The sequence below is a fragment of the Podarcis melisellensis genome, assembly GCF_964234715.1.
Source record: "Podarcis melisellensis genome assembly, chromosome: 7".
NCBI classification, from domain to species: domain Eukaryota; kingdom Metazoa; phylum Chordata; class Lepidosauria; order Squamata; family Lacertidae; genus Podarcis; species Podarcis melisellensis.
In genome coordinates, this window is record NC_138539.1 from 29,216,748 (window position 1) to 29,240,048 (window position 23,301).

Below are 23,301 nucleotides of genomic sequence, written 5' to 3' on the forward strand. Positions count from 1 at the left end.
TTGGCCTAGGTGCCTCCCTAATGTGCTAGCTTTTTACATGCATCAAGCTTTGTGGGATTTATGTATGTTCAGAGTTGGGGAAGTACTTGATTGTCTGCTGCTTGGAATATATGGATTGCCTCTTATTTTAATTCTCCCTAACGTGTCTTTCATCCCAAAATGTAAACTGCAAACTCCACTGGACTTAACTTCAAGTTAGCCTTTACTGGATACTCTAAGTATATTATCATAACCCTTTAATCAACAGCTGCAGTTCACAGCCAGATTTGGGTAAGTAGCTTATTATACAGCCCAACTTCAAAGGGACTTCTTGCTCAATAACACATTCCATCCGAATCTGGTAAGCTACAGCCACTGCCCCTACACTGATTTGCATTCTGGTGCAAATATTCCTGGAAACTGGTGTGTCCGAAAGGAAAATGCTGAAATGCAAAATAAACCTTTGCACTTAAGAATGTTCTTACGTGCATGAAACTGTAACAAACTTAGTTTGCAAAAAGGAATTGTGATCAATTTTGTAAAATAAGCTTGTTCAAAGGGCATGTGTTTGTGTGTGCAGGTGACTGAGCATGAGTGATATGAAAGGCTGTCACTGAAGCAGCTTCCTTTAAGCCATTTCCTTGAAATAATTTATTTCAGTTTCACATAAGCGCTGTGCTCATTTTTGTAACACTAAACTAATATGCCGTAGGAAAAACAAGCTGAAATGGAAAGATAATGTCTTCACACTCTTCCATAGACTCTGGTACAAATGATGTCATTCATGATATATTCCTAGCAAATGAAAAAAAATAATAGGTTACAATCCATAGTCTTCAATCATCTTTATAGTAATGCTGGTGTCTTCTCAGTTGCTTCTATGTGTGGGGTTGTACTTGTGATGCTGTTGCCAGTAACACTGGCCCAGTTTGCATGTTACATTAAACCATAGCTTATGACCAAGCAGCAGACATGCACATGCTGTTGAAATCATGGACACACGACTCCTACCCTTCCTCATATACTTTGGGGCCTGTCCACTCACTCCTTCTGTAACTGCCTCACAGAAAGGACATGAGGGTAGAATAGCAATTTGTTAACTTCAGAAGGGTGGTTGTCATGATACAGTGCAGCGATCGAGGCTGTAGTGTCAAGAGCCAAGGAGAATGCTATTCTTCCCAATTTCTTGTTTTTTTCCACTCTCTCCTTCTATGCTCCAGTCCGATGGGCAGGGAAGGTATACTATGTCCTAGTACTGGTGAAATCAACTTGATTGCGAAGAATAGCATTCTCCTTGGCTCTTGACACTACAGCCTCGATCGCTGCAACTTTAAGCAAACAACAACAGAACTGACTGCCTTGAAACCCTGGGGTGAAACGTAGAGAGCTGCCCTGCAGAATTAGACCATTAGTCCATCTGGTTCAGTACTGTCTCGCACTGACTGGCAGGGACTTTCAGACAGAGGACCTTAGCAGCCCTAGCTGGCGATACTTAGGATTGAACCTGGAACTGTTTGAATGTTCCGTAGGGTTGCTATATTCCCCCCAAACGTCAATTCCGCCGTTGAAATCCCTGTAATGTCCAACAGAATCCGGACATATGGCAGCCCTATCTTCCGCCACTGGACTATGGTCCTCCCCCTGGCCACATGGTTGTATGAATGAAATGGAAAAAGCTTACCAACACCATAGTTCCATCTGCTATTTTTCGTTTGATGATAGTCTCGTTGCCATTCCACTTCTGCACTTGAATCAGAGTGCCATTCTCTCTTGTTATAACGCTCTTAAAAATAATTATAAAAGTAAGAGTTATAAGGAGATGAATTTTTGGTTTTACCTGCTATCTTTCTTCTCCCCCACCAACAGGAATATATTTATCTAACTGAAGTTCTGATTGTTAGCAGACTCGCCTGTCAAGATACTGCCCTTCCCACCATGGGAACCATTCCTAGGGGAAACAATAATATTCACCTTGGCACGCCTGTTATCCATTGTTATTTCCTCAAACTCTTGGTCTAGCTTGAAGGATATCTCAGCAACTTTAAAGACCGTCTCTGTTCTGATGGTGGCTACATCTTTGTCTGTGGTGATGATCATGGTGGGTTTGGCTAGGCTGCCCATTTTCCTTTGGGCAAAACCTACTCCTGCAAATGAGAAGGAAAACAGAATTTCACCTTGGGAGACTGACATTACGCTGTCTCCCACCCAGGGCTACTCTCAACCATCTACCAACCCCACGAGTACACAATCCTTGGACCTTAACAAAGGCCCCAAAAATATGACTGAAAAGAAGAAGAAGAAAGCAACGAACAGAGATAAAGAAAGGGGAAAGAAACAAGAAGATGGAAGGAGAGAGAATAGAAAATGAAAAAAGGAAAAGGAAAAAGGGAAAGAAACATTAGAGAAAAATAAAAAGGACTTCTGATTCTCCATCTGCCAGTTACATAAAAACAGTGGGAGGAGATTATTTAAGATATTCAGTCTTCATCTATCTTCTCTAGATAAAGGTAAAGGGACCGCTGACCATTAGGTCCAGTCGTGGCCGACTCTGGGGTTGCGGCGCTCATCTCGCTTTATTGGCTGAGGGAGCCGGCGTACAGCTTCTGGGTCATGTGGCCAGCACGACTAAGCCGTTTCTGGCGAACCAGAGCAGCACACGGAAACACCGTTTACCTTCCCGCCGGAGCAGTACCTATTTATCTACTTGCACTTTGATGTGCTTTCGAACTGCTAGGTTGACAGGAACAGAGACTGAGCAACGGGAGCTCACCCCATCACAGGGATTCAAACCATCGACCTTCTGATCGGCAAGTCCTAGGCTCTGTGGTTTAACCCACAGCGCCACCCGCGTCCCTATCTTCTCTACTTTCTGTTAAATGGTATTTCTTTTAAGCCAAAGTGCCTCAGACTCATTCTGAACAGTTTTCTTGGTGCCCCACTCCTTTCCTAGGGAAAACCTATTCTTTAGTGCTAAATTGGTGCAAACATCAATCCAGAGAAAATCTGAATTGCCGTTTCCTTGGATTGAATGCTAAAGAACCATTTTTCCCAGGGGATAAGCCCTTAGTTTGTGACAAAATGTTTGCTTACCCAGTTCTTTCATATATTCATCAAAATTTTCACTAGAGATGAGTTTCCAGGTTCCTGAGAACTGCTCAACCATGATGTAAGAGTGATGGGGGGGGGGGAATCCTCGTGAGTACTGCTGTATAGGAAAACATGATGAAAATTTTTTTGGAGGAAACCGATAGCTTTTGGCAGGCCAGCTCCAGATTTTTTTATGTCCTTGGCATGTTCAGACAGGGAGTTAGTTGCTACAGAATGTCATCTCCTGGACTGCCACCTGCCAGACTTATTAAGGATGGTGGAACCACCTAGAAGGTCCCTCTGCTGATCTGAGAGGGTCTCTCAAATATTTGGGGCCTCAGTCATTTAGGCCTTTAAACAGTTGGGTTGCCTAGGGCAGTGTTTCCCAACCTTGGGTCTCCAGCTGTTCTGGGACTACAACTCCCATCATTCCTAGCTAGCAGGACTAGTGGTCAGGGATGATGGGAACTGTAGTCTGAAAACAGCTGGAGACCCAAGGTTGGGAAACACTGGCCTAGGGGTTCATACTGCTATCTCTCATCAACTGATGACATATCCTACAACATTTCTCCGATGAAAATAAGGACGTCCCAGTCCATAGTGATAATTTTACTATTTATACCCCACACATCCTACTGGCTTGCCCCAGCCACTCTGGGCAGCTTCCAACATACATAAAAACACAATAAAACAGTAAACATTTTTTTAAAAAAACTTCCCTATAGAGGAAGCTTGGGGATCAGATAACTCTATATCCTCCAGCATTTCTCCAATGAAAATAGGGACATCCTAAGGAAAAGTGGGACATTCCAGGATCAAATCAGAAACCGGGACAGCTTCTCTAAATCATGGACATCCCTTGAAAAAAGGGATACTTGGAGGGTCTGTGATGATGCTTCTCACTGCCAGCACTTTTCCCTCCTCCTGCCTCCTCTTATGCTTCAGGCCCAATGTTCAAGGAGGAGGAGGAAAACAGGAAACAGCACTGCTGTTCACTCATCTGTTTGCTCACACTTTTCCTCTGGGCCTGATGGACTATGCATGCAACTTGCATGCTTCAGCCCGGCAGAAGCTAGCTGCAAATTATAGCACTGACACTCTGTGTGGTCTGTCCTCCTCCGCTCCTCACTCCCCATTAACCTCCCTCTCCAGGGCCTGTCCTCGTGACATCACCAGGGGCATCCTGTCATAGCATGGCCAGGGCCCATCCCTAGGTCTCAGGTTTGGGCCCTGAAATTTCAGGGTCTGGGATGCTCTTGATCTGGCAACCCTAGTGGCCTGCAGGCCTCTTCCAGGTCTTTCCTTTCTCTGTTAATGGTTCTTTATCTTTAAACTGGAATTGGATCAGTGTTTTTCACACTGAGGGCTCCTTCAAAAAGAGGACAGTGCCTCTAAAAATCAGTCCACATTATAGACACACATGGCCTAAATCATTGCAAAGGATCCTTTTTTAAAAAAAAGAACTGGGCCTTCTCTCCCCTTAGCAGCTGTATAGCAGGCAGTAATTCAACTGGTGAGGATCCCCCCTGTCAGCTGCATGCATATCCTGGAGGAAAGTGGCATTTGTTGGGTTTCTGCCTGTTATGTCCCTTGAGCAGAAAACTGGGGTAGAGGTGCAGGAAGGTGGCAGGCCCATCTATCTACTTATTTGCTTGCAAATAAGTAGATAGATAGAAGCGATTTCAATCAAAGCAAATCATGTACTTGAAAAGGTCAGTGTTTCCCCAGAAACCTTTTTTAAAAGTTCACAGCTTACCTATACAGATATATTATCCTTAATACTGAGATCGCCAACAGGTGCTAAAGCCTTATGGCTTCAAAACCTGAAATATTTCCAGGGTCAAAAGGGTCCCAAATACTTTTTCTTTCTGGGTAGGTGACATTTTAGAAAGGTGACGGATAGAAACTTTGTGTTAGTAGTACAGAGCGTTGGCAGGTTACATGCCTGTAAGCTAATGAGGGTATCCTCATGTGTGTCTTAAATCTCACCCTGAAGTGAAATTTCAATCCGGTTATTAAATCTCTCCCTTTCCTTCTCCCCACCCACCCTAAACAGCCATGACACTTGGTACAGTCCTCTAATAGACTGAAAAGTGCAGCTAGATAAAAAAATGTCCGATCCAAAATGCAGCAGGGAAGCAAAGCTAAAGTTGCTTTCTGGCCCTTGCGTGTCAGTGCACTTCAAATAATACATGCATTAGCAAAGAAAGTTGCTCTGGAAGTACTGAAGGTTAATAAGAAAGTTGTGAGAGATAAAATGGTCATTACTGTTCCTTACCAGCCAGGAAAGACCTTTGCATTTCCACAGAAGGAAACCACGACAATTACACTTAGGTCAAAGCAGAATAAATGAAAGAGAAAATAACTTCCACTGTGCAGTTGGATGCAAAATTTAGAGCTGGAAAAATGTGCCGTTAGAAAGCAATTGGCAATTGGCAAAATGGGCAGGGGGTGGGGATTGACCCAATGTCAGGGACCTCATGTGCACAAATATGGGGCAGAATGCTTAAAAACAAACTGCCTAAACTATGTGAAAGCACCATCATCTTTTGGGCCAGAACCTTCTCTTCTTCACCTACATCTTTGGGCAGGTAGCACTTTTCACATCTTTGTAAATAGTCTCAACGTCCACCTATTTGTGCCTGTTAGTTAATGAACTAAGGCAGAATCATAAATGAATCTTCACTGTATAGTAAATAAGCACTGACTGTTATGGAGAAATTGCCACAGATACAGGGTGTAAGCAAGGAGGAGAACACACTTTATGTTGGTTCAGCTTCTTCTTCTTATTAGTGTGGAGTTTCTGATGGGGAATTTGAGCAGCTGGAAAACTTGCTTTACTAAAAACAATCCTGCATTCAGTTAAGAAGTGGGTCAAGTTTGGATGCACAACTGATGTAATGTTGATGTAAAAAGCTATCGATTTGACACAAAACAGTCCAAACAAACCTTTTTAACACCAGCAATGACTTAGCTATTACAGTGTCCCTTGTGGCTGTTACCTTTCTCCATGCTGTGGGAATATTTCATGCCACTGTTGAATTTCTGCCTACTACTGTGTATAAAGTAGTCATTTCAACTCCTTTTATCACCCATTTGTTTGCATCTGATATTTGCAATATTTGCCACATTGTAAGATGATACCAATGAAGTTGCATACTGTATTTGGTAGTTTGATCTCCTGTGGTGTCTCTGTGCCTCTGTACTATAAAGTTTCTGTCCACTTTAAGCTAGACTGGCAACCATCTTGCAGTAGCAAAGGCAATCTAACTCATTTGCTGAACTGTTCAAGAGGAAGCCTGCAACAATGTTGGTCTTCCTAATTACTTGTCATTAAAAGCAGGAACGTCAAATACAAAGCAGCTGTAGGATAGAAATCCTGATGGCCAGGAAAAAGGAAACACCTGAGTTTGTGTTGTAATGTATCTCCAGTCTAAGCAGAAAATGTCTTGTTTACGTCTCCAGTGTATTCCTGCTGTTTATCAATTTTTCCAAGATGAAGGTCAAACTTTGTGAAGTTCCTTTTTCTTAGCTGTAGGCGGTTTAATGTCGGTTCTTACAGAATGATTAGTTATATTTTTTTAGAATAATATTCAACAGGACATTGACTAGTAGGGTTTTTAGAACTCTTAAAGATCTTTGTCATTGTATTAGCAAAGCTTAGCTGCAAATCATGCCTGAAATCAGCCTCAGTTCAGATTAAGTCCAAGAAAAACCATCAGTCCTGAAACAACATAACAACAAAACAATAACAAGAGTTGCTACAGAGCTTCAAGATGAGTATGACTCCAGCCTACCATTTTAAGGAGCAAGCGGGAGCCTGGTTTGCCCAACGGACTGGTTTTCCAGGAAGCAATCTTTGCAACGCCTGTTTAGATGTCTGGAACATTGTGGCATGACTTTGCCACCGACTCCCAGTCCATGCCAAGCTAGGCTTATGTACCTGCATAAAGCACTGAGTTCAACTTTTGACTCATAAATTACTTTCATGTGGATTAGTAGCTGGGTTGTGAATCATGTTGCGCAGTGGTAGATTCTGGAAGGCAGAAAGGACAAGACTTTTCCAACAGCTGTCCTATATGAAATACCATAAACTGAAGTCCTTGAGCTTCAGTCACCACTGCCTGAATGTCAGGAAAGCATAGAAGAGGCAGAATTGGTATGTTTTGCCCATTACAACTGGGGGAGTTTAGAGGAACCCCTTCATATATTCAAATAATGATGGGAGAGGGCTGTGTGGGCTAGCCCCCTCTGTTGCCACCATGCCTACACTGGCAATACATGTGGCAGTCATGGGCCCACCATCTGCACACTTGGCACACATTGTCTGCCAAAATACATGTGTGGAGCTCCTGGATAGCTCAGCTGATTAGAGCATGGTGCTGATAACGTCAAGGTTTCAGATTTGATCCTTTTATGTGACAGCTGCATATTCCTGTATGCAGGGGTTGAACTAGATCGATCTATTATTATTATTATTATTATTATTATTATTATTATTATTATTATTATTATCATCAATACCCCGTCCAACGGGCTGGGTTTCCCCAGTCACTCTGGGCGGCTCCCAACTGAATAATAATAATAATAATAATAATGTGATAAAACATCAAACATTTAAAACTTCCCTAAACAGGGCTGCCTTCAGATGTCTTCTAAAAGTCACATAGTTGCTTATTTCCTTGACATCTGATGGGAGGGCGTTCCACAGGGCAGGCGCCACTACTGAGAAGGCCCTCTGCCTGGTTCCCTGTAGCATCACTTCTTGCAGTAAGGGAACCGCCAGAAGGCCCTAGGAGCTGAACCTCAATGTCCGGGCTGAATAATGAAGGTGGAGACACGCCTTCAGGTATACTGGGCTGAGGCCGTTTAGGCCTTTAAAAGTCAGCACTAACACTTGGAATTGTGAACCTCAGGGTCCCTTCCAACTCTATGATTCTATGATCTGCTTACATGGAGGAGCTGTATGTGCAACCCTTATCACATAAAGAAAATGTGCAACTCCTGACCTCATGTGTGAAGTGTTTATCTGACCCCCCTGACTGTGCTTTCTGGGAACTGCAGTTTGTTTACCCTCACAGAGCTACACTTCCCAGCACTCTTAACAAACTACAGTTCCCAGGATTCTTTGGTTTTTTTGGGGTGCTTTAAAATGTGTAGTGTGTACACAGCCTTCATGATGAGAAAAGCTTTCTTCCCGTCATGAAGCTGATAAATTCACTGGAGTCCTGCCAAGAAAAAAGAAAAATCAGAACCCTACTCCTGTAAGGCTCTCCCAAGGGCCATGTAAACAAGAGCTGCTTCTCACAAAGAATAATAGAATAATTTCCCTCTATAAAAGCCCAGCTGTATAACTGAAAACCCATTTCCCCTCTTAAATGGGTAAAGAAGCAAGAGTCAAAGCCAGCAAGAGGGAGGAAATGAAGGAACAAAGTTCAAAAAAAAAGAGTGATTCCTTTCAAAAATGAGTGAAAGGTTGATTAATATTGTTAGGCGGCCTCAAAGTTCTCTCACCATCTAGCTTAAAGCAACATCAGTGCTATACACTGAAAGCACTGTGAAGCTATTTCAACAAACGTGGATTTCCCTAAAGAATCCAAGGCACTGTACTTCGTTAAGGGTGCCGCTAAGACAAAAGCAAGGACTGCTTCAATCAGCACATCGTCAAGCTCTGGAACTGGCTTCTCCAAGATTCTGTTCACCTATAAAGGAGAAGCTACCTAACTTGCATGTTCCAAAACAATGTGCAAACCAAAACACAGACATCCTTTGAAATTTACAGATTTTGCAGTGCAGTTCTTCAGCCCAGTATTGTGTACCAAAAAATAATAATCATATACTATAAAAATGCATTTATTAGGGGAAATAACACAAAAATCTATATTACGGGAAATTGCATGCCAAAGCATGCATATTTGGCAAAATAATATAGGTTTGCAAAAATGAGAAATTGAGAGAAACCAAATTACAGTTTTGCCCATCCCTAGCAAGAACAATTCTTTCTTTCCATTTCTATTTGCATTTGTCCATAACAGCATAAATCAGGCATAGGCAAACTCAGCCCTCCAGATGTTTTGAGACTACAAGTCCCATCATCCCTGATCACTGGTCCTGTTAGCAAGGGATGATGGGACTTGTAGTCCCAAAACATCTGGAGGGCCAAGTTTGCCTATGACTGGCATAAATCCTGATCAGTGACACATTTGATTTGTCTATTGATTTCACCAGATCTGTTCTGAGTGTGAACTGAGTGTGAATTAAAGGAGACAAGCCAGTTTAAGCTTCCAGTTCTATGCACACACTTACTATGCAGTAAGTACCATGCTAAAAATTCAGTGGGACAAAGTTTAGAGTAAGAACTCACAGGGTCTAGCTGTATGAGTGCAATTCTGAAACTACTCACCCTTGAGTGGGCCTATGGACTTTTGTAGGCTAAGGCTGCAATCCTGTGCACACTTAGTAAGGAGTAAATCCCTCTGAACTGAATTCGGTCTTACGTTTGAATAGACATGCACAGGACTGTAATGTGAAACAGCGTGACATGAGAGTTGCATTCATTTTCTCATAGCCACTCTGATTCAAAAATCGCTCCCATAACATTTACATGATATTGTAATAAGAATCTTTTGATTATCCAAGCTGCCACATCTGAGCAGCTTTGAAGATCACAGTCTTTGATCCACCTACCCGAGAGCAACTAAAGCAGCTCTTCTACCACCATGCATTTAAAGTTTTGGCACGCACCATTTAAGACAACTCAAGTATTTCTATGCTGCTGAGTCATGGAAGAAGATAGCACTGTGGGCCTCACTATCTTCTGAATGAACCATGCACAGGATTCCTCTGTTAGTAATTGTGAGTGTGCAATCATGGGGTGGAGAGGAGTCATTACTAAATCAATGCAGAAGAAAGGTTACAAGATTTCCTTCCCAACCAGGAAAATTAATTAGGATGCAACAGCAGAAATTGCCACAGACACTCAAGCACAATAATTAAGTGCTGACAATACAGTGATTTATACTGCAGTGACTAATAGTACTATGACCCACTGAGAAAGGAAGAAACTCTGGTAATTGGAGTCCTTGAGAGTCTCTGTTACCATTGGCTAATCTTTTGAGGGTCACATGCTCAGGGTTTCTTTTTAAAGTCATCATCTGGCTGTATTGTAGAGGTGCTGTGCTCTTTGTGGTGCTTAGTTAAACTTGTAAGAAGTTCCTCAGGAGACTTAGTTAATCCTACACCATGTGTGAACAATTTTTGGGAACTTGGAAGCTTGTTTCCTCTGAAAAATTTGATGACTATATGAAAGAACTTGGTAAGTAGGAAGCAATATTTTTTGTGGGTTTCGTTATGATGCTGAGTTTTTTGCTTTAGTTTTCTTATGTGTGAAAATACTTTTTTCCCACCCACATTTATAACTAAAAAACTATCAGCTGCTGTTCTGCAAGTAGTTTTCTATAGTTCTGAATTTAACATTAAGTTGCTTTGTTTACTGGATTTAGACTTCTTTAATAAACTGAGAGTCAGGATGGAATGCTGTAACTCGAATCAAGTTGTTGTTGCATAATCCTATGCATGCTTATTAAGCAGATGCCACATTGTTATTTTGAACGATTTCCAAGTAAATTGCATGGTAATCCTAAAGAAGCTTATTAAGTAGTAAGACCTATTGTAAGCTCAGCCCATTTTCCACACAAAGGCTACAAAGGTACCATTTTTATCTGTTAATTTTTCTGTTTTTTAACTAGTACTAGAAAAAAGTCTGTAACACGGGACTATTCAAAAAAATCTACTTAAAGCGTTTAGAGTGCTAGGCCATTTAAAAAAAACTTATTGAAATCCTTTTTACTCATTACCATTTAATCATGTTGCTGAGCTGATAGCTACCTGAATAGTGTTGCCACTATTTTAGCTGCGGGACAGCTAGAAAGAAAAGCCATAAGTGCCGCTTGCCAACAAAATATTTCAGTGTGGAGTGCTTCTCTTCATGAACCAGCTAATCTGTGGTGTTTCCCCTCCATTCCGCTTGCTTTTAAACGGTGCCTGCTGGACATGCTCAGCCCCCAATGATCTGGGGGGTTGTTCTTCATGGGTAGGGGGATATTGAAGTACTGGTAGCCAGTTTAGCTACATCACTCTTTGATGTCTTTGTCCATTTGGGGGTTCATTTGAAAGTAACTTCTCAGAAATGATATATCCATCCAATGAGGTGGTTTTCCTCTATCCTGTGTACCCAGATGTGATTTTCATCCTGTTCTCCATCAGTTCTATTCTCCCCCGCCCCTGTTCAGTCTTCAGCCCCCCCCCCCATTTCTGAGCTCAACTGGTATTTTATGAGCAGTAAACACATTCAGTAGTCACTGAGCTGGGTTTTTGTGGGGGTGGACCCCCTAAGTTCCCCCCTAAAAATACTTTGTGTTTCTGCAACCATTGGGAAGGTTACCATGAGTTTGCTGATACTCTCCTCTTATTCATGGCCGGTGTGGTTTTGACAACAGAAAGGCCAGCATACTGGAAATGGATAAATGGATAGTGGCAAGCACCGTAAAGAAGGGAGCATGGTTTATGTAATACATAAATGAAACTCTGGAATTGGCTACCATCTTTTTATTTTTTATTGCATTTATATCTCCAAGGAACTCAAAAGTGGTAAACAAGTTTTCCCCTGAGATGTGTCAATGGCCACCAGTACAGGACTTACCCACACTTGCCTTTCCTCTGCTCTTTCTAGAAGCGGTCACACTTTAAAGCTTCATGTCCACACACTCTTTTTTTGCTCTGGAGCTTTCTCCGTGAAGACCCACTCTCTAAAGCTGAATTGGAGCAAACTGCATTCCACGGAAAACCTGAATTGTCATTTTTTGCTCTTCAGCTTTAAAGAGAGGGTTTTTGCGGGGAAAGCTCTGGAAGCAAAAGAAAAGAAGAGTGTTCAGACACTGAGCTTTAAAGTGCAGGATAAAAGGGGATTAGACACGTTCATGGAGAAGGTTATCAATTGCTACAAGTAATTATGGCAATATGCTACCATTTCAGAAGGTCACAATGGTCATCTGAATATGTCACTGGGAAACACAAGCAGGAAATTGCTATTGTGCACACATTCAGCTTGGGACTCTTGGAGGCACATGACTACTGTAGAAAATGGCGTCCTGGTCTGGATAGATGTTTGTCCTGCACTATCTCAATACCACAGTATGGGAATGCATAACACTTCATTCTCCATTTTGCCACCAATGCTCTTCTCCTGAAATAGTTTTTCTCTTCCAGTTACACACTGCCCAGAGGTAGACCCCGGTGTGTGTGTGTGTGTGTGTGTGTGTGTGTGTGAATAGTTGCAGAGAAGGGAAGCTTGAGCAGGACAAATGTTTGGTTGCCCATGTTGTGCTTTTAAATCTTCCCCACTCTTTCCCTAAATTTATCCTGCAGGACCTAGCTTGGGATGTCCCACTGCCCTGACTAGTTAACTGCCTTGATCTTCAGACCCCCAGCAGCTTACGCTGAGAGCTTAACAGTGTTTCATTTGTCTTCTAGGCGTGGGCTTTCCCACCAGGAAGGTGGCTGGTATTGCCAAGCCCAATGTGATCATCAGTTGCAATGGAGATGTTATAACCATCAAAACAGAGAGCAGTTTAAAGAACACCGAGATTTCCTTCAAACTGGGGGAACCATTTGATGAGACCACAGCAGATGACAGGAAAGTAAAGGTATGTCCTGCTGTTTTCTTAATTTATTTGATCCGAGTCTTGGTGGTGCAGGATGGATATCACTTGAAGTGTGGTGTGGTAGGTGGAGTGGATCTGAAAGTTCAGATTTGGATGGACTGATTTTTCCATCTGAATGTGGAGGAAGAGTTTGCCCAAGGTATCAAGCAGTAGTTAATGGTCATGGGAACCTTTGGTATGCACTTCCAAGGCCATGGATGGGGAACATTTCTTATGTTGAGGGCCACATTCTCTTGTCAACAACTGTTTGGGGGCCGTGTTCTAGGGGTTGGCAAGGTCCAATGGAAGAGTGGGCAGAGGTGGTGCTGAATTTTGTCTAGTGGGCTACATTCCAACCACATACTCTCTCCCCTTATTTACATATCTCTACTTTCTATCCAGCCAAGCAAAAAGCTTTATCTGGAGGGTACTACCTTGGCTACCCCTGGTTTAGCTTCTGGAGATGTGTGCTTTGGCAGTCACTCCATGGTTTGCCAGTTCATGCATTGGGCGAAACCACAAATAAGCTTCTTAACCACAGTTTAACATGATTTAGGATCCACTAACCAGATGGTCACTCTTTTCTTGGCAGAGTATTGTAACATTAGACAATGGGTCGCTCAATCAGTTGCAGAAATGGGATGGCAAAGAGACCACAATAAAAAGAAAAATAGCAGATGGAAAGCTGGTTGTGGTAAGTTCATTTTTTCCCTTGTATCTATATTGCAATGTGAAAGTAGAAATGGCAAAATTATCCACTACTGCTAATGAAAGGGAGAGATAAAAATGGAAGCAACGATGCAATCTATACTACATGCCATGCATGGTGACAGAAGAGCTTAATAGGTACAGAAACTACTTTTTAAGGCGGCATGGAATGCAATTGCTCAAACAATTTTTTTACATCAAAACAGCACACTTTGATGGCCGCTCCTTGCAGGCACTTGTATTTGGACAATATATCTGTAAACATGGTGTTTCTCATTTTATGAGAGCCATGGTACATAATCTGATCCAGCATTTCCTTGCATTTGAACCTAAGGAAACGGGAACGGGAAACAGCTAAAATTCACTCGGGACAAACTTTAAATCGAACAATATGCTGCTATGGTTTAAAGCAGCTGCAAATGTTTGGATTGCAACTCACATCAGCCCCAGTCAGCATGGCCGTGATAATTGGGGTTGATGGGAACAGTAGTCCAAAACATCTGGAAGATATCGGGGGGGGGGAAGGCTGGTTCAAGGGCATCACTCAATCCCATTTTTAAGTGCCACTGACTCAGTGATATTGTTAAGAATACATGTTAATTGGAATCAGTGGCCTTAAATGGGCTTTGATGAAGGTAATGTTCTGAATACCATTTTTGCAAGTGTATAAACACAGGGTCAGATGGAAAAGGTAGGTTGTTGGAAGGCACTGGAAATTATGAGGGAGTTCCTGTTGCCAGCTACAGCGTAACTTCCAGATTGGATTACTGCAATGTGCTCTAGGTGGGGCTGCTCTTGGAAGGCAACACAGAAATTTCAAATGGTCCGAATTTCAGATTACTGGCTGGGGTCCACTTGTAATTTGCAAAAAAACAAACAAACCTGTTTTGAAACAGTTTCATTAGTTGCCAGTTGTATTCTGGGCCCAATCCAAGGCACTCACAATAGTATTTAAAGCCCTCAGCTACTTATTCTCAAAATATCTGAGAGACTGCATCCTTCCCTACACACCATCTTGGATATTAAGATAAGCAGAGGGGGCCCTCTTGGTAGTTTCACCCCCTTCATAAGCCTGGGATATGTGGTAGGCCCTGAGTTGTGAAATTCCCACCTCAGAGAGGTACACCTGGCACCTTCGCTACACAGCTTTCGGCAGATGCTGATGATGCACCTATTTAGCCTGGCTTTAGAAATGTGAGATGTGTGCTTTCAGGACCCACCCTATTCCAATGACTGTAATTAGTTTTAATTGTTTTTAATACTGAATTTTATAGTGCTGTAACCTGCCTTGGGACCTACTGGAGAAGGGCAGGCAATAAATTTGGCACTAATTAATGGGCTTATAAAATCCACCCTGTTGAGTAAAGGGACATATTCCGTGGCCAGTACCTACAGGGTTTCAAACCATCTCTGCAATTGCCAGAACACAGGTTTTATAAACAAACTGATGACAGTTTTTAATACTGGGGTTTAATTGTTGTAACCTGCCCTGGGACCTTAGGGTGAAAGGTGTGTTGTTCTTCCTAATAATGGTTTACAATGAGTAGACAAATAGCTCCCTGCTTACCACCCCAATGTGTAGGATCTCAGGGGCGGGGGACATCAAGTATTAATGGCAGCTACTTCAAAGATGCTACAAGGGTGCTGTCTAAGACTTTCTGCAAGAGGAATCCCACAGACACATAAGCGGGTTGACCAGCTTGCAGGTGTGAACTTACCTCCAAGTTTCTTTGGCTGTTATGCCAGTTGTCAGAGCTATCCAAACTTACTGAACTCTGCACATGTCCATGCATGTAGACTACCAGCCGTAGGCATAGTTCACAGATTAAGGGAGACGCCAGGTAATTGGATGAAACGGTGGTTGATACTGCCAGTCAGCATTAAGGTACAGGGAAATCTGGGCACCTCTCTGCCTAGCTTCTCTTCTGTCAGGGTGTATCTCTTTTTTGCGCAGAAAAAGAATCCAAATTATCTTCCAGGAAACATGCTCTTCTTACCTCCAAATCTCTATCAGAGGTTGAAAACCTGTGGGTCCTCCAGATGTTGTTTGACTACAGTTCCCACAATCTCACACTGTTGCTGACATCAGAAGGGCCACAACACTGTTCTCTATATTTTGCCTTTCATTAGGAACATACTCAAAAGCACTAGTGATAACATACGTAGAATACCAGGGCCTAGACCGCCAAAGCTTTACAGCTCTAAAACTGTGCTTTGAATTGAGTCCCAAAATATGTTGGGAGAGGTGTGTTATCGATAATCTATATTGGGCAACAAATTAGTGGCTGCACTTTTGAAGCTGCTGGAATTCTCTAGACTGCATTTTGGGAAGTCTGACAGAGAGTGTATTAAACTAGTGCAGCTTAGAAGTCATCGTGGCATAAAAACAACTTACTGTGGCTTATTCTGCCTCTGCATGACATTCAGTTATACATCATTCTTCTTCAGGGTTTGAAGTTATTGGGGGATGGAGAATCTAATTTTGGGGACCCATGGAAATCTGTTTATGAGAAGCAAGCTACTGGGGCTCAGGAAAATCACTTGTTGTGTTCAGCATTAGACATTCGCCAGAACAAGGCTCCTTTTATATGTGGGGGCATGGAAGCTGCTGCCATGTATACAAATATGTGCACAGCTGTAAGATGCTTGTGAATGATGTAACAGTGGTCACCAGTGAGGTTGCCAGTTGGTGGTGTGAAAGATCATGTGATTTGGGCCAGGCCCATTTTGCTGTGTCATTTTGTCAACAACTCTGACTTGTGACATGCAGAAGCATCTCTCGTAGTACTGTGGCTGCATCTGAATGGGGGCTTGTTCTCTAGTAATCTAGTTGTGGTCCTCCTGCATTTACAAACACCATAAGGGATGTGAACAGGAGATGCTCATACTCTGATAACCCCCATATTAGACCATTGTAAGCTGATTTATGTGGGACTCCCCTTAAAAGCTGTAAGTGCTGCAGAACTTGCAGTGAAGCATCTGTAGTGGTTGCCTATTTTCCTCCAAATCTACTTCAAGATGTTTATGTTAGTGTTTAAAGCCCTAAAACTTTGGCCTCAAATGTCTGAAAGAGCAGCAACAGCCTGGAGATTAAGATAAGCAGAGAAGGCCCTCCAGGTGTTTGTGCAACTCGCAAAGGTTTAGGGGGTGACAAGCTGTGAGAGATTTCTCTTGGCAATGGCCCTCAAAATGTGGAACTCCCTCACCACAGAGGTGCATTTGGCACAATCTTTTAACAACAAATGTTGGTTGCAAAAGATGAACCTCTTTACCTGTGCCATTAAGAACGAGTTTGGTATTCTACCTGTAATGTGTGTTATGGATTATGATTTTAAGGTTATGGGTTTGGGGTTTTTTACTGTGGTTTTTTTAATGCTGACACTTGTCCTGGGATCTTTTGGTGAAGGGCAAGTAATAAAACAATTAATAATACTTCTGTCTTAGCTAAAGTCAGACTGCTTACTCAACTGTTGGCATTCTTGTAAATCTTGAAACTTTTCACTTCAACAAATACTTATTTGAACAATTGAACACTTGAGCAACTTGTTTGAAGTTGCCTGTATGAAATGAATGGATTCTGTGATGTACTGATTCTCCTGTCTTTTACCTCGTAGGAGTGTGAAATGAACAACGTTGTCTGCACCAGAGTGTATGAGAAAGCATGAAGATAGACTCCTTCCCCTGTGTGGTTAGTGGGACACAGAAGCAGAAGAGTTAGCTGGTTCGGGATGCAGAGCCCCACGAGGCAGTTGCTTTCTCCAAAGAACTGATATGTTATTGATAGAACCGTTCCAAAGAACCTGTATACAGTATTCAACCTAAAAGTATGGTGACTATTCAATAAAGTGCTTAATGAAAAAGAAACAATGTTGCTGTTTCCTTGTGGTCAGATTCTGTATGGAAGCCGAATAAGGAATATGTCCAAAGTGAGATTTCAGAATTCTTTCTGTGGGATCTGCCAAGCTTCACTAATCCCCTCTTAAAATAGTAGCAAAAACCTGGCATCTAGAACAGCCATGTTTGCTCTATAGCAGAAGGTCCTGACTTTCATTGGTGTGGGACCTGCATGGATGCTCAGCCAGCTGTCATAGGAAATCAGAACATTGGTCTATCTAGCTGGGTATCGTCTATACCAGGGTTTCCTAAACTTGTGTCTCCAGCTGTTTTTGGACTACAACTCCCATCATCCCTAGCTAGCAGGACCAGTGGTCAGGGATGATGGAAATTGTAGTCCAAAAACAGCTGGAGACCCAAGTTTGGGAAACCCTGATCTATACTGAGTGGCAGTGCCTCTGCAGGGTTTCAGGCAGGATTCTGTCCCAGCCCTACTGCGATATGCCAAGGATTGAATTCAGGACCATCTGCATACAAAGCAGATCTTCAGCCACTGAGCTTCACTCCTCTGATGGACATTTGGCAGCAGTGTGCATGGGCAATATATACTTCATGCACAAACATGCAGGCATCTCTCACACACTCTTCTTGGCACAGTAAGGAATCTTACCAAGTCATGCAGCACTGGGTTGGGGAGGAAAGGTTGCAATTGACTCCATTTTGTTTGCTTTTCCCAATGCCATTCATGCATGGAACTTATCCGTCGCATCCGCACTACATTGTCCTCATCAAAATGCTCTCCCACACATTTAATCTGAGAAGCTCATCTAGAAGGGTGGGGCTTTAGCTCAGGGGCTGAGCAGACACTGAGGAGTTGCAGGGCTGATCCCTGGCATCTCCCCAGTTAAAAGGATGTTTGGGATGGATGAGAAGGACTTGTGCCTGAAAGCTGATGTGACTCAGAATATGCAACTGGCTTCAAGGGTTCAGTAGTCTGACATGAGCCAGACTCATGTGTAGACAGGCAGAAGAAGCACAGTTTGCTTAACTCTCAAAGATGATGGTTCAAGCAACCCAGATGAAGAATTAGGCGTGAAGGCTGGATTTAGTGCCATATCATATCAGATACACAATTGCTCCCCAAACATTAGGCAGTGAAGTCTCCTACTCCATGCATGAAGCTGAAGTCCTGTGCCTGCTTACCTGGAAGTAAGTCCTGTGGAATTCAAGGAGGTTTACTTTTAAGAAGACACAGCATTGGATTGTGCTGTTAAGGAATCTTTAGTGGATTGGAGGATCAGTTTAGTCTGCCCAGTCAGTTATTATTAGAGCTTTTTCCCACTAAAGGAAGACTTCAGATTGGATGGTAGATAGTTGCACAAGGTTGTAATCCACCCTGGCTGCATTTTTCGTGGCAGAACTTACACAGAAGCAGATCTACTTCTCATTTATTGGTTCCTCTGCAGTAGGAAACACTGTTCCTAAATTTCAGTGACTTACCATTTACAAAAACAAAAAGTACCTGAGGCAAAACGCATCCCAAGAAAACCAACTGAATCTTACAAATGAGCTGGTTTTGTGGGGAGGTTTTGTGGGTATGGTACTTCACACAAAGTTCACATACTGAGTAAAAAGATGTTCTATGCAATTAAGACACCCTCCATTTATTTATTTAATTCGTTACTAACATTTATTACAAAAAAAACACATATATACACAAATATATATATATTTGTGTATATATATATATATTCATATATACACAAATATGTATATATGGAAAAAAATAACATGAGTTCACATTTTCCTATCTTAAAACCAAAGCCAATAATGCATATAGTCTACAGACTGTACCCACCTTTCCTTTTCCAACTGGCTCATTTATTATAATTTTCATTTTTTACAACTTCCAAAGGCTCCATACTTTCTTTTTAAAGAATGTATGGGTTGCCTTATCTGAAAATACTTAAACCTTTGAGGAACAAAAGGTAACAGTCTCCCCATTTGTTCCCCATTATTAACATGCAAAAAGTCTTGCAGAGTTTAGAAACCTTACATTTCCCATTCTCTCATATCTCCCAGGATCTCATTTCGTCTTTATTTGATTCTTATATTACATGATGCACAAGGAGAGAATTCTGGGGAAGCTTTACCTTTAGATCTTAGCCATACATTACAAAATGATTGTGGCACATGGATTTTGTATTTCTTATTGTGTTTATAGCCCACTGTCAGCTTCGCCCTTGAGCCAGTGCCACCAACTGGACTCATACACTTCAACCCCGACTGGGCTAGGCGAGCTGGGGTAGCACTTCCAGAGACCTTCTTCAGCAGGAACAGGTCTAAGTGCTGTGGACTCACAACTCAGAGCTGTGAGCACCGAACTCACTTCCAGAAGACAGTCGTGCACAGCAGAGTATAGCAGAGCATAAAGCACTTGGACGACAGTGCTGAAGAATATCTTCTTTTATTTACGGTACTACAGCTACTGTACTATACAAACTATATACAAATGGAGACGCTGGACTGCACTGAGTGTTATAGCTGCTTTCTGCAGCAACATTATCTACACAGAGATAACACTCAGTCTCCCCCTTTGAAGTGAGTCTGGAGCAGAATAAGTAGCAAGCACAATCCGCCCCCTCCTCTCTGGAAAATCAGCAGATTTTTGCAATGGGAGGGGTGAAATCTCCTCACCCACCTTTTCCTCCAAGGAGGTCAGTGTGGCATACATGCTTCTCCCCCTCCTCACTGAATCCCCACAACAACCCTGTGAGGTAAATTAGGCTGAGAGGCAGTGACTGACTCAAGGGCACGCAATGAGCTTCATGGCCATGTGAGGATTTGAACATTGGTCTTGGATAATTGATTCCCTTCCCTGCACTACCCCGAATTAAATTGTTCAACCTCAACGTCAGATATGAATTAATATTTTCAGATTGTTCAATTTTATCAGATTTCATCTACCCCATGCCATTTTTCAAGAAAGAGAAGCAGATAAGGCCCTTTACTGACACATTACATGTGATTTATTCTGGAACAATTTAGCAAGCTGAGACACCTTGAATTCAGTTTGGGTCAGAAAAACACCCCCTAAAACTATCTGTGTTGGTTTCTTAGCTTCCATTTTAAAACCAAGTGAAGCAGATTAAAGTGTTCTTCTCCTGATGCTTTCGTTTGGGACATTCTCATGTCTCAAGATACATTGGACGTTAGCTTAGGGTCAAAATCTGCCCCATAAAACTTTCTGTGTTTGCTTTTAGTATTCCTGAATGATGGTGAGCCAGAGATGCAACCAACTTTTCACATGCAAGTAGCAAGACCATGTCTATCAGCATATTTCGAAAGATTTGCCCTGCTGAATCATCACTTGACCTACATGTGAGGTCAAGAGGCTCCAGATTATCTTGACAGGCTTATTGCTTTCATAAACTCAGGCTATGTGATAATAATAATGTGCTTGTCCTTTCCCCTACATTACTCATCGCAACAGATGACTCTATGGTGCGCCAGATCTTGCTTTCATTTGAATTCTGCTACTTATGCTCTACAAAGAAATTCCATGAAGTTTTGCCTGTTTGTCACTCTTTTTCTGAAGCTATCACTCTGCACCACAAGAACAATAGTTGAAAATCAAGTAACTTGGGGTCACAATGAGGCTGTAGACTCTTTCCTTACTATTCAACAACCATTCCTTTCACCTTTGTACTCAGGAATATTCTCCACACCTTGATTGTCTTTGTGATTCAATACAAAGATTATTGGAGCTGCTTGAAACAAAGGTGTTCACCTACACTGCAGTTTTTGTGGGGCAGTCACCCTGGCAGCTCCTGTCATGGCTAAGTGTGGGTGCAAAACAATAAAGACCAAGAGATATGTATGAATGAAAACTTGGCCACAACTTTATTGACTGACAGACATGGGTGGGGATGGCATTGGGTTAGGATCTGTAGGCTAAAGGACTTCCAACCTGATGTGCTGCCATTATACCATATGCCTGTCAGGGCATCCACTGGTCATTAATTGGCATCCGTGACCCAGCATGGCAGATAACTATGCAACTCGGACCACTGGTATCTTGAGATAGCTACTGGACAGCCTGACCCACCCAAACTAGGGGCAGGGGCTGTTCAGCTTTCATGACCCCATCAGTGCCCCCCCTTTAAACTTCTACCCTTCCCAGTGGAGATGAGATGCCTAACAGTTGCTACCCACTGACTGAAAGGTGAAAACCCCTGAACCTAATACCAGGTGTGGTTGGGAGTAAAATGCCTTTCTGATCCTGTTAACCAGTAGCTACTGCATTCCTCAGAGTCTCTAAACTAGGAATGGAAGGGCTAGGAAAAGTTTCCCCTCTTTCACTTAAGGAGGAAGGAGGTTGCGCAAGATGGCAACCTGTGTTTTAAAAATAGGTACTACCCTACACTGAGATTTCACAGGTCTACACTGAGATCTCACACGAAAATTGCCCTTCTTCCTCAGCCATGGTGGCTGCTACCTCACTCCACAAATTGGCTACCACCATCAACAGACTCACCGGGCTGTGAGTTCCACACTCTTTCTGGATTATCTGATCAAAGCTCCTGGTTTTCAGTAGCACGTATATTTGATGACATCCTGCCCTGCTTCTCTACCTTAACATTTTCTTCTTCCATCACATCCTGTATCTCCTGGTATCTCTATCTAGATGCTTCTAGGGCAGGTGTAGGGAACTACAATTCCCATCACCCCTGGCCACTGGCCATGTTTGCTGGGGATGGTGGATGTTGTCATTCAGCAACATCTGGAGGGCCAAAGGTTCCCTACACCTGCTCTACAGGTGGGAATCCACCCTCACATTGTTAGTAAAGAATCACATACGTGAATGAAACAACAATAATAATAATGGCTATGAAAAAAAGTTAATTTACTATCCTTTTTCAAACTCCTCTCCATTTTTGATACTTGTGAACAGAAGTATCTTAAAAGAATAGCATTCCTAGTCTCCTACCACGTGTGTGTGTGTGTGTGTGTGTGTGTGTGTGTGTGTGTGTAATTGTATGGAGAAATATAGTTGGGTGTTAACAATAAGTGCACTGATGACACTTTGCTCTAAATCTCACCCAACACCTTGATGCTAAACAACATCAGGAACAAGATGGAATTATCAGACCCCATAGCATATTTTCCAGGGGGCTGATAGACATTGTCATTCCCTGCAATGCTACTCTCTGATCAGGTATCAAGCAAGTACGAATAGAACCACTGAAGAACTGTGCCCCCAATTCCCATCTCAATGAGATGGTCCAGGATGATACCAGGTTAATGAAAGAGTAACAGGGTCACTCACACATCCTTTATTGCTTGATAAAGGTCATCCAGCAGGATGAACAAGGCTGAGTCAGTCTCCGAGGCAGGTTGGAACTCAACAGTAATAGATGCAATCAGGATCCTCCAAGTCCTGTTACAGTTGTACTACTATTACCCTTCCAATCACCTTGCTCAAAAAGGGAGTGTTAGCATGTGAGTCGTCTAAAACCATGTCGTTTGAAATGAGTTTTTCAGAAGTAGTAAAATTACTGCCTCCTCAAGAATAGTAGGCCCGACTCCCCTGTGTAAAGAACATTTCATATTCCCAATTATTTCTTGTGGCCAGCACAAAACTCTCTACATCTTGAACAAAAGGCCTCTGCTCTGCTCTTGAAAACACGCAAACATTCTAGTCATACCCATAACATCCTCCTGAAAACCAAATATTGTTCTCCACAGTGGCTTTGTGCCGGATCTTCCTTCCAGCATAATAACAGCAAGATCACGTTCTAGTCCTAACTATTCTGCTTTATGACAATAGTGGAGGAGTTGGTGGCAGGCGCAATGTTGCTAGTCTTGGGACCAGCATGAATTGCTTGGAACAAAATGCCCATTGTTTGGCCTCTGACGTTGTCACTTTGCATTGGGTGGCCCTGAACGCTACACATCCTGGGACTCTCTTAAAAAGATGCCATTGAGATGC

General features: G+C 42.5%; 2 protein-coding genes across 6 annotated transcripts; one reads left to right on the top strand and one right to left on the bottom strand.

The window, feature by feature from the left end:
* Positions 1 to 615: 615 nt before the first annotated feature.
* LOC309374703 (myelin P2 protein-like) lies at positions 616 to 5,060 on the bottom strand. Of its 5 annotated transcripts, none has more exons than XM_081919906.1 (5): positions 4,823 to 5,060; positions 3,070 to 3,181; positions 1,951 to 2,123; positions 1,661 to 1,762; positions 616 to 774 (listed from the first exon to the last, which is right to left on the bottom strand). In XM_081919906.1, the coding sequence occupies exons 2-5, from the start codon at positions 3,140 to 3,142 to the stop codon at positions 724 to 726; spliced, it is 399 nt and encodes a 132-aa protein (XP_081776032.1). In that variant the 5' UTR covers positions 3,143 to 3,181; positions 4,823 to 5,060; the 3' UTR covers positions 616 to 723. The 5 variants fall into 5 exon arrangements, with proteins under 5 accessions (XP_081776032.1, XP_081776031.1, XP_081776034.1 ...); XM_081919905.1 differs by having other exon boundaries at positions 3,070 to 3,184; positions 4,823 to 5,056; XM_081919908.1 differs by lacking the exon at positions 4,823 to 5,060 and adding an exon at positions 4,163 to 4,183.
* Positions 5,061 to 10,219: 5,159 nt separating this feature from the next.
* Positions 10,220 to 17,342, top strand: LOC309374707 (fatty acid-binding protein, adipocyte-like). Its single transcript, XM_081919912.1, has 4 exons — positions 10,220 to 10,381; positions 12,598 to 12,770; positions 13,360 to 13,461; positions 17,090 to 17,342. Exons 1-4 carry the CDS (start codon positions 10,309 to 10,311, stop codon positions 17,138 to 17,140), a joined length of 399 nt encoding a protein of 132 aa, XP_081776038.1. The 5' UTR covers positions 10,220 to 10,308; the 3' UTR covers positions 17,141 to 17,342.
* Positions 17,343 to 23,301: the final 5,959 nt, after the last annotated feature.

Bases quoted from the DNA above. Each gene is read 5' to 3' on its own strand.
- LOC309374703 (XM_081919906.1), bottom strand. From the start codon at position 3,142: ATGGTTGAGCAGTTCTCAGGAACCTGGAAACTCATCTCTAGTGAAAAT. The intron at 1,763-1,950 runs GTGAATATTATT...ATTATTTTTAAG, and splicing joins TGGATAACAGGCGTGCCAAG to AGCGTTATAACAAGAGAGAA. The intron at 775-1,660 runs GTAAGCTTTTTC...TTCATTTGCTAG, and splicing joins CAGATGGAACTATGGTGTTG to GAATATATCATGAATGACAT.
- LOC309374707 (XM_081919912.1), top strand. From the start codon at position 10,309: ATGTGTGAACAATTTTTGGGAACTTGGAAGCTTGTTTCCTCTGAAAAA. The intron at 10,382-12,597 runs GTAAGTAGGAAG...TTTGTCTTCTAG, and splicing joins TGACTATATGAAAGAACTTG to GCGTGGGCTTTCCCACCAGG. The intron at 12,771-13,359 runs GTATGTCCTGCT...TTTTCTTGGCAG, and splicing joins CAGATGACAGGAAAGTAAAG to AGTATTGTAACATTAGACAA.